The following is a 10,446-nucleotide window of genomic DNA, read 5'->3' as shown; positions in this document are numbered from 1 at the left end:
TTTTCAACACACAGTGACACGGAAGCAATCAAATGACGTTGACACCTCCTGTAGTCACCCTGCAATCTCTGGACAAACAATAACGAGCCGCAATAATAATTACAGGCTTCATATGATCATTTGTCACCATCACGTTCCCATCCTGCTGCGGCTGCTGGCACCGTGCTACTCTTAAAAGCAGCCGCTGACGCACCGCTGGATCAGGAGGGGTCTTAACTTTCTCCATTAGTCACTTGTACTAAAGGCATCGGGAGAGGAAGTTCAACAAGTCAGCAACAGGAGACCTTTCACAACTGCGCGGTTTCTGCTCACATAAATATCGACGATGGAGGAGAGTTTTTAAAGTTAGATCAAACCGATTAACTGCAACTAACGGACTAATATAGCAACCGGCTGCTGTTTAGATCTGACATTTTGCTCTGATAACATGGGAGGAGAGTGCATGTGCTTTTCATGGACTTGCAGACCGGTGTGGCCACTTGTTATTATTCTGGCTACGTTGCCCTGCATGTTGCACGGCTCAGAGAGTCAACCTGCTGCAGGTGTGGGCAAGATGTATCCACGAGGCAATCACTGGGCAGTAGGTAAGAGGGACTTTTTTAATATTATAAGAAAAATAATAATATTGAATTTCATTTTTTACATGTTGTGTTGTATTATCTTGAATTAATTTGTACATATGTATCATATTTTGCTACGGTTGCTATTTTTAAAAAAGCTGTTTTGCCGGAAACTACATAATTAGCATATTTACAACTCCTTTTGGAACCTATATTTGCTCACTAATAACGATAATAATGTTTAATTTTCAACTTTACTTCAACTTTATTTACTTATTTGTTTCCTTCTTATATTATACAACAAGTAGATATTTATCAGTGTCAATAAAAGGACAATAAAAGAGAATAAAGCAAACCTCTTGTTGGCTGTTATATTGAAGAAATATAGCCTGCTTAATTTGTTGTATTGCATTACATTGTTTTCAAACCCATAGGACTTGTGGGTTTTATTTACAAATTGAGACCAATCATGTTGTTGTGTAAACCTAATGTAAATAGACCACAAACGGCTTTATTCCAGGGGGAAAACATGTAATTCCATTCTGTCCTTCTTTCCAGGTCATTTGATGGGAAAGAAGAGCACAGAGAGCCTGCCTGAGCTGCAAGAGACAGACAGCGACTACCTCACACCCTCAGAAGCGGCCGGGGTCACGGAGACGGAGCGATACGAGCGTCTGATGGAGGCTCGGATGCAGCACAAGAACCACAAACAGATGATTGCAGACAAGATGCTTCGACTGCGCAGCGGCTGGAGGGAGGAGGACAGAGACAAATATCTCAGAGAGGTCAGTTCGGGGATCTTAACCTCTTCTTTAACTTCTTTATCAGAGTCTTACCGTCTGATTATACTTTTTTTTGGATATGATATTATTAATACATGTTTTTTATCTCTGTTTATAGATGTCAGAGCTGCTTCTGCTGGCTTTGGAACTGCAAGACAATAACTCCAACTGAATGCAAGACACATTACAATCCATCATTATCTACTGGACACGTCCCCTGTTGTCACATCCTATATTTTCTCTGCTGTATAAACACACAATATAAGTTTATTTAACAATAATTTCTGACTGACTTGGCACAGTTATGTTACATAAAATAAGAATGCTGAATAAATGCAACATTGTGATAACTGCATTGTGGCTTTTTATTTATTTTTTTACACACTTTTTCCTTTAAAAAAATATGTAGTTAACTCTACATATGCAGTTACCAGTTTCTACCACCAGATGGTGCACATGAGCCGCGTCTGTCGTTTCTCTGCTTCATGGTGGTACATTTACCAGTCATGTAAAGCATGAAAAGCTAACATGATCATATTAGTAGAAGAAATAAGATCACCTAAACTTTTTCAATTAAGTGGTGCCTCTTTGTCTCATCAGAACGCACACACACACACACACACACACTCTTTAGGACAGTAGGAGCGATGATGGCGGTGGTGATTATTAGCCCTCAGGGCTTGCACACAATAGGAAATGCTAATTGAAACAATTTGGTTACACACATCCTTTTTTTCTTAAAGCCAAAGGAGAGTTTTTCTCCTCCGTCCTCTCTCCTTATTTGTCACGGATGATTGGCGAACAATGGAGGTACAAGCCACTTTCACCCCGTCATTATGAGTCTAATCCCTGCAGCCAATGGGATAAAGTTTACAGGAGCTAATGAGCAGGAAATAAGTGGGCTGACAAACTCATTCGGTGACACAGAGGGAGGAAGTCTGGGAGTTTAAGCTGCCTCTTTTATCACACGCTCTGTTAATGCTGCTTTAAATTAAATGAGTCGCTGTTAAAATACAAGGACGCTTGATACCAGGAGGAGATTTAATCCAAACAGTAGCATGTGTGGCGCTATTTGAGCCCGTTTAGACAGCATGTACTAAAGTTTAAAATAAAGGAGATGTTCTTGAAAATTAACCGCTAGCTTTGTGTCACTGTAAAAAATGTAAAACAAATACGCCTTTTCCCACCCTGGCAGACGTGGTAATAGAATCCACCACTAGGGGGTGCTGTAGCCCGGGCTGATATTTAATATACCTCCATTCTGCAGCATGATAAATGACGCTTTAAATATTCTTACGTAAATGTGATGTTTGCAGATCATGCAGTCATTACTCGTGTGCACATTTTCATTCTTTTAGACATTTTCGACACATCTGCACGTCTCAAATGTGACACATTTCCTGAGGTAACATAATCAGCCGCTATTTCGTTCATGCATTTTTACATATAAAGTTTATTGTATCGAGAAAATATACACATCTGTTAAATTTTGCACAATGAAAACCTAAAAAATCCAGCGGGGAGCGATGGATCAAAAATGAGCAGGAGTCCGTTTACAGAAGTGAAATAAATACTGAAGGTTGCTAATGACAACAAAACAGAGTGGGCTGAATGGACGCAAAACTTTACAGTGAACGCAGCAGATGAACGAGATCATCAGCGTGCGTGGGTTTCATATTAAACAGGAATGTCACAGTTAGTGTCACACATTTTGTAGGGGTAACACTTTAGTTTAAATCCCCCTATTTAGCAGTTATAAGCACACATTTATTCAAAGAATTAAAACACATGATAATGTCGTTGTAAGCAGCAATGAGGGCACGTTTAAGTGTTTATAAATGGACTTGTATTTGCCAGCAGTTGTAGCTGCTCCTATAAAGACATACTTCATATTATTACAAATGTATTTCACTATATTTTCATCCATTATTTGTTTATACAGCAGTCTTAACTTATTGCTGCCCACAGGAGGAGTTATAATTGTTTAAAAAACACTCATATAAACACTTAAACGCACTGAAAAATGTGTATAAGTGTGCCTTATTAAATGTTTTAATGCTGCTTATGAATGCCAAATAGGGAGACGTTCGTATAAGTGATGTAAATGTGCTTAATCCTGCATTTAAACAGTAGATTTCACTCTTTAAAAGGTCCAACACAACGGTCCAATCAGCATGAGGATGAAGTCAGTTTATCAAAAGATGCATCGGGATGTTTTATTGTCTGTTTTTATCCTCCGCTCAGCATCACCACGTCTTCCCGATAGCGTGAATATGTTCCTTGGCCTTCATCCTCAGAGAGGCGATGCTGGAGTTCCTGGGGTCAGCCGAGCACTGGTAGGCGGGGGGTGGGGGGCACATGGAGCCCATGTGGGGCAGGTGAGTGCCGTGTCCCAGAGCGGGGGAGCTGAGGAAGGAGGCCGACAAGGAGGAGGGCATGGACGAAGGAGGAGACGGGGTGTAAGTGCCCGGGAGGCCCTGCGAGCCCGCGATGAAGCCGGGGAGCGACTGCAGGGAGGTGGAGGAGGTGATGGGAGCGGAGAGCCAGGGGTCCAGCTGCAGCCCGGAGCCCAGCGAGGAGCTGGGGGAGCGGCTAAAGGACAGCAGGGAGGAGGAGGTGTCCTGGAGCTTGATGGAGCTCACCTCCAGCTTCTCCTGACGACGCCACTTTGCACGGCGGTTTTGGAACCAAACCTGGTAAGAAAAAGAAAATATTTCTTTTTTAATACAGCTAAATAAAACTTTATTTAAACCTGGAGGCCACAGATCGACAAACAGGAAGTAGAAAGGAGAGGGGAAAACACTCTTTAAACACTGAAAGCAATGAGACACTACCTTTTAAAAATATGTTTAAAGACATATAAAATATAGAATTGTGTAAAAGAATATTAATATTTTGATATATGAAAGAATGAGATATAAGAGTAGAGATTTCAGCACTTTGTATCCTTCCCTACTTATTGATTAATTTCATTTTTATTCTAACATTATTTTCCTAAGAAACTGAGGAAACTGGAAAACTAAGCTAGTTAATAATTTTGTAAATAAATGTGTCTCTTTTTAAATTCAGCCAGATAAATAAAACATGCAGCAGTACCTCTAAATATTTGCACTATTTTCATCTAAACAGTTTAAACAACTCAACAAAAAGTTCTATATTCTATAGTAATTATTAAAATATAGTTATATATTCTAGTAATATATTTATATCAATAAGCCCAAAGTTATAAACACCTAGTAATACAATAAGTTAAAATAAGATATGTTAAAAACGTTCCTCAAAATGTCTTTAATGTTGATGTAAGAATGGTCCATCCACCCAAAATAAACTTTTATTTTAAACCTAGTTATAAAAAAGTCTGTTGTAAAAGTTTTTTTGTTTTTTCTTTTATTTACAACAACTATTATTGACATTTTTGTCTTTTAATATCGGCCTACATATACCCACATCATTTTAGGGAAGGCACGTTTATTTACATTTCAGCAACAAGACAACAGAAGCGAAGGAACACATAAAACAAGACTTTTAAAAGCTAAGTGAAGATGAAATATAAACAGCGAAAACAGAGGGGGATAATCTTTTAGCCTCTTTTTTTAGCCTTCATTAATGCGTAAGAAATAAGAGTAGAAAAAAAGTCTGCATTTGGGACCCACCTGCACGCGGACCTCCGGCAGGTTGACCTTCAGCGCGAGCTCCTCTCTGCTGTACACATCCGGGTAGTGTGACTTCTCGAAAGCTCTCTCCAGCTCGTGCAGCTGGAAGGTGGTGAACGTCGTCCGGTTCCGTCGATGTTTCTTCTTCGGGTTTTCGTCGTCGGACAGCTTCCCGTCTCTGTCCGGAGAGTCCGGACACACCGAGGCTTCAGCGGCGCTGCTGGCACAGCAAACACCTGCAGAGAGAAGATGGAGTTAGGACGAAGCCCGGATATTTAAAGTTTTACCTAAGTTTTAAATGTGTCCTAAAAAATAAACCAACTTTTTATTTATCTTTACCATATTATTTGCACAATTTTAGGGGTTTAAAAGTGCTGCTGACACAAATTGCGCACATAATGACACCTGACTCCTGACTATTATTACTGGATGAGAAATGTTAAACGTTAATAAACATAAAGATATAACACTAAAGAATTAAGTTGTCACGTTTTTAATATATTTTCACATTTAAATTCCTTGACTTGATCCTAAAAGTTTAAGAAAACCAAACAAACTTACTGTCAAAACTTTCTGAGGAGTGACTTTTTTTCATCGGAGTCACAATCACGTTCCCGTTGCGCTCCGCATCTTTGATCAGCACTTTTTCCGTCAGGCTGTAGGAGGCTGATTTGTGGAAGAGCGTGTCCTCTTTAAATCCCAGAATCGCCTCTATGCTGTGGATAGTGGACGGGTTGTCCCCCGGGCTCTGGACGGCGCGCGCGGAGGGAGACAGGCGCTCATCCATCATCATCATCACTTGGGAAGTTGATCCGAGGAGCCACATTTGTTGACAAAGTCCACAAAAGACGTTAAAAATGGCTAAAATTAAACTTCTTTTTGGATTTTTTCGCTGTTTCTTTGTGTTTGATAAAGTTTCAAATCAGAGCTGTTGGAAAACTTGCGCACAAGACGCACCAGTCAGCGAGTCCTCCTCAGTGGATATGGAGCATCCTCAGAGGGGGCTTTTAAAGTAGCGGCTCCTGTAAGACCCCCCCGTGCTCATGCGGCAACCCCCGCTGCACGTCACAGAGGGGACGTCCTGGTGGATTTGGCCCTGGATTTAGGGGTAACTGTGCGCACATGCAGGCACCAGCAGCAGCGCGCGCCCTCCCTGCCTGTTAACTCCTCCCCATCTCAAGTGCATCAGTCAGCGCTGGCTCTAAACCTACTTACATAAATCTTAAAACCATCTTTCCACTCCTCCAGATGTCATGTTCATGTCAGTCTGCGAAAAAAGAGGAAGATTAGGCGCACAGATTAAGGTACAACAAAATCATAATTACAAGATTTCTGCGCAGGACACGGAGTGCAAGATGACAGCTTAATATTTAATCAAAGCGTCAAGATATTGTCGCCAAACCTCATAGACATTTTATTTAGTTTAAGAACTATTTGTTTTATTGATCTAAAGGGGGGGAAAGCACGTTCAGATACTTGTTAAATGACATAAACTTTTATAAGCTCATTAAAAATCAATTCAAACACGTCTTAATGAAGCCAGATTAAAATCAATAGCAGTTTCTTTAGCCGGTGTCCTGTACGTGTTGAGTCAAAGCGGGGGACAAAGCCCAAACAATAACAAATTTGCGCTATAACCACTTAAGAGCAAACAAAGATTGACAGCAGTGTGGTAATCCTTCTTAAGGGGATTACATTATTTCACTCAAAAGAGTTAAAACCCCTAAAACTATTTAGCTTTTCCTAATTACAGAAGGTGACCTTATCCTTTGTTTGGCTAACAGAAGAGGGGGGTCAGAGGAGAGAGATGCTAGCTGAGCACTCCTTTAATTAGCAGCGAGAAACGTCATGAGTTCAGCTAATTCAAAACTTTATTTAAACGGCAAAACTTCTCAAAGACGCTCGTTCGGTTACAAAGAGCTTAATAATAATAGACTCTAAAGCTGGAAAAGTTTCATTAAGTTATGATTTACCTGTGAATATAGTTAATTCTTCTTAGTAGCTCAAAGCTGCGCTGCCTGTTAGCCTTGAAAGTCGCATGAACACACTGTAAGCTGAATGAAGCTACTGTGGCGTTTAATAACCTCTAGCGTTCACAATACTAATAATGAGTATTGTCTGGCACGTTTCTTATTTAAATGTCAGTTCCAACTTAATTTAAAGTCAATGTCTGCCTCTGTCTGTAAAGTGCAGTTCAATACAACAGCTCTGCCATGGATTCTGCTTTTATGAAGTTTAGATTAGTTGACTTTTGATTTGTTGAGAGTCAGAAGTGTGTTCATTCAATTCTGTTTATTACTGAGGCCATAGTTTAAGGTGCTGTTGTACTGAACTACATTATATTGAGATATGTCTCTCATGTTTTGTCCTCCCTGTTTACGTACATGAGGGGGCCAGAGTATTAGAAACTACTCTGAATACAATGCAGCTCAGTACAGCCCCACCACCAGTTATGACCTTGATGCTGAATCATCATTGAATTAACACCTCTGTGACAGCTTAGAAACAAGCCTTTATGTTACAGGCAACATAAAAGCAAACCTTCTGGCTGCTGGTGCGGTGGATTACATTAGATTTTTCAGCTGTATATGAAGTGGCTGGTGAGTGTGTGTTTCCTTGTTGCAAGTTAGATGAGAAGATTTAACATATCTTTATGGCAATATAGCCATAACTTACAGCTTGTTAGCTTAGCACAATGACTGGAAACTGAGAGAAGCAGCTAGCCAGGCTCTGTGCAAAGGTAAAAACTAATGCAGCCTGATTTTAACCAGTTAAACTGCACGCAAAAAGCTTATGATGTGTAGAGAGTGGTTTGTTATGTATACCAGCACCTCTCAAGCTCTTTAATTGAAACTAAATGTCCTGTTAGTTTAATCTGCACAAAAAGAGTAAAAGAACAATATGTTTTTTTTTACGGGAAGTTAGATTGGGGACTATTTCTTGGCTATGAGTGACTCAGTTTTCGTACAGATAAAACTAGCTAATAAGTGCTGCTCGTTCCACCTGTTCCCAACCTTTGTGCTAAAGCTAAGCTAACAGTCTGCTGGCTGTAACTTTGAATTAAAGCTCCTGTGAGGAGTTTTTCGCTGGTTATGAAACAGACTGAAATTAATTCTGATGACTCTATATGAGCTACAAAAGCAAACCAGACCATCAGCGACAACACTGATTATTTCTGTATAGTTATTTTTAATGCCTGAAACTGCTGGAAGGGGGTAGGTGTCAGACGAAGCGATTAACTGCACGCTGCCTTTGTTTACATTTTCCAGGGCAAAGGTTTAAAGTGAGTGATACATATGACTGTTAAAGAAAGTAGGATGATATTTTTTGTTAAAAAACACCACTTAAGCATGTACAGGACAAAATCAGTAAAGATGAGGTACAGCTTTGTCCACAGGGGGCGCCAAAATCAACACAAACAGAAAGTTCCTCACAGGAGCTTTAACTTTATACAGAATTAAAGTGGTATCAAGCTCCTAATTTCTTGATAATAAAACATTTATATTTGTTGTATTTATAGCTTCACATTTTCAGAAAGTTTTTGTGGTAGGATCATTCAAATTAAATTACACTAGAGTGGAACGTTTTATTCAGCAGATGAAAGTCTGAGAAGAACTTGACGTTAATAACTTGTAGCAGAACTTCCATTTTCAAATTAAAAGAAGAATGAGATATCTTTGCAAGACTTTAGTTTGTCCTGTGGTATTCTCATCTAAAGAGAGAGAGAGAGAGACAGAGAGACAGAGAGAGAGAGCGGGGGCACGAGCTGACAACCTTGGCTGTGCTGATCCTATTAGATGTTAATCTCCAGACTTCATAAATCCACAGCCGTTTAAACTTGGGTTCATGTGAAACTCTAAATGTTGAGGATTCCTTCCTCCCCCCCCTCGCGCTGCCTAATCGTCCCTAACAAGTGTTTGGATAATGCCCAATTAAATTAAGACCTTTTTTACTTTATTCACTGCTTTAGCCCTGATTCAGCTAATGGGCTTAATCTCAGATGTTTAATGGTCGGACAGAACAATTACAGCGTGGCTGAAAATGTAATGAGGATTTGAATTAGAAACCAAAACATAAAGCCCCATTATGCAACATGAGAGTAAGTGAGAATAACATGATTTATTTTGCCTAAAACAGGGCCCTTTAAGGTTTGATTGACTCACACATGGAGCTCTTTAAAGCTCCTGTGAGGAACTTTCTGTTTGTGTTGAGTTTGGCGCCCCCTGTGGACAAAGCCGTACCTCTTATCTCTTTGCTGAATTTGTCCTGTACATGTTTAAAATCTCATCCAACTTTCTTTAACAGTCATATGTATCACTCACTTCAAATTTTTGCCCTGGAAAATGTAAACAAAGGCAGCGTGCAGTTAATCACTTCGTCTGACACCTACCCCCCGCCAAGCAGTTTCAGGCATTAAAAATAACTATATAGAAATAATCAATCTTGTCGCTGATGGTCTGTTTGCTTTTGTAGCTCATAGAGAGTCATCAGAATTAATTTCAGTCTGTTTCATAACCAGTGAAAAACTCCTCACAGGAGCTTTAACATGAACAAAAAGCGACCAACAAATGAAACAACATTTCACGTGTTCAATATACATTTTTATTCGAACAACACATTTTCTCAGTTTGACCTCCATATATATTTCAGCAGTGTTTATGTACATCGTTTTCAGTTTAATGGAATAAATCACTTGGTATTTTAAAATGATGGTTTGTGCAAATCTGCAAATGTCTCTGCAACAGTTTTGTTTGTTACGATTAAAATACGTGTGTGGAGAGAAGAAGCATAAATCAACTTGTCTGCTCTGTAATAACACTGAAAGAAAAGAAAGATCTAAATATCATGATTAATTCAAACACCACATACAAAAAAAATCATCTATAATATCCAGCAAACCAAAGGAAAGTTGAAACGCTCACACAGGATGGGATTTAAACTTAACTTAATGCCAGTCTTGGTATGTTGTAGGTTATTTGACTGAAAATCACACATTTAGAGACGTGAATGCCTCATTTTACAACAACAAGTCAACATTATATCACAAATAATCCTCTTTTTTTAATTTATTGTGGGTTTGTGACCTTGGGAAAAGCAATGTTTGTGTTGGAAAGGGACTTTTCTGCTAAATTTACTTAGTAATGGGGGAAGATGGGGCACCCTGCTTTTAATTTAAAGTTGGTGTAAAGTTATAATATAACCATCCAGTCAGTTAACAGGGACTTTTACAGTGTATCTTTCAGGAGGTGCCCACGAATAACAATATGAGAACCTAGAGTGGCCAGGTTTCGTCTTTGTTACAGGAGGATGATTTGCCTGTTTACTGCGTGTAATAGAACATAACTGAATCTTGACGTTACACAGCTGAGTCTTCAGATTCACAGAAAGTGTTGAATTATATTCTCTTGTGTTCTTCTCTTCTCATTCTTCACAAACACATCCGGCCCCCCC

The 10,446-nt window shown here is 39.5% G+C and overlaps 2 protein-coding genes across 2 annotated transcripts; one reads left to right on the top strand and one right to left on the bottom strand.

The window, feature by feature from the left end:
- Positions 1–427: 427 nt before the first annotated feature.
- grp (gastrin-releasing peptide) lies at positions 428–1,593 on the top strand. The gene is made up of 3 exons (XM_069672960.1): positions 428–584; positions 1,119–1,345; positions 1,461–1,593. Exons 1-3 carry the CDS (start codon positions 428–430, stop codon positions 1,512–1,514), a joined length of 438 nt encoding a protein of 145 aa, XP_069529061.1. The 3' UTR covers positions 1,515–1,593.
- Positions 1,594–3,588: 1,995 nt separating this feature from the next.
- On the bottom strand, positions 3,589–5,821 carry rx3 (retinal homeobox gene 3). Its single transcript, XM_069673772.1, has 3 exons — positions 5,557–5,821; positions 4,996–5,231; positions 3,589–4,035 (listed from the first exon to the last, which is right to left on the bottom strand). The coding sequence occupies exons 1-3, from the start codon at positions 5,819–5,821 to the stop codon at positions 3,589–3,591; spliced, it is 948 nt and encodes a 315-aa protein (XP_069529873.1).
- Positions 5,822–10,446: the final 4,625 nt, after the last annotated feature.

The sequence above is a fragment of the Semicossyphus pulcher genome, unplaced genomic scaffold, assembly GCF_022749685.1.
Source record: "Semicossyphus pulcher isolate SPU_LCO1_2020_fin unplaced genomic scaffold, fSemPul1.0.p SCAF_22, whole genome shotgun sequence".
Classification (NCBI taxonomy): domain Eukaryota; kingdom Metazoa; phylum Chordata; class Actinopteri; order Labriformes; family Labridae; genus Semicossyphus; species Semicossyphus pulcher.
The sequence above is the reverse complement of the archived record's forward strand: the minus strand, read 5'-3'. Positions and strand labels throughout refer to the sequence as shown.

What these genes read in the sequence shown, in the direction of transcription:
- grp (XM_069672960.1), top strand. Translation starts at nt 428, where the DNA reads ATGGGAGGAGAGTGCATGTGCTTTTCATGGACTTGCAGACCGGTGTGG. An exon ending in AGGCAATCACTGGGCAGTAG is followed by an intron (nt 585 to 1,118) that starts GTAAGAGGGACT and finishes CCTTCTTTCCAG; the next exon opens with GTCATTTGATGGGAAAGAAG. An exon ending in GAGACAAATATCTCAGAGAG is followed by an intron (nt 1,346 to 1,460) that starts GTCAGTTCGGGG and finishes CTCTGTTTATAG; the next exon opens with ATGTCAGAGCTGCTTCTGCT.
- rx3 (XM_069673772.1), bottom strand. Translation starts at nt 5,821, where the DNA reads ATGTGGCTCCTCGGATCAACTTCCCAAGTGATGATGATGATGGATGAG. An exon ending in CTCCTCAGAAAGTTTTGACA is followed by an intron (nt 5,232 to 5,556) that starts GTAAGTTTGTTT and finishes TTCTCTCTGCAG; the next exon opens with GTGTTTGCTGTGCCAGCAGC. An exon ending in TGCCGGAGGTCCGCGTGCAG is followed by an intron (nt 4,036 to 4,995) that starts GTGGGTCCCAAA and finishes TTTTCTTACCAG; the next exon opens with GTTTGGTTCCAAAACCGCCG.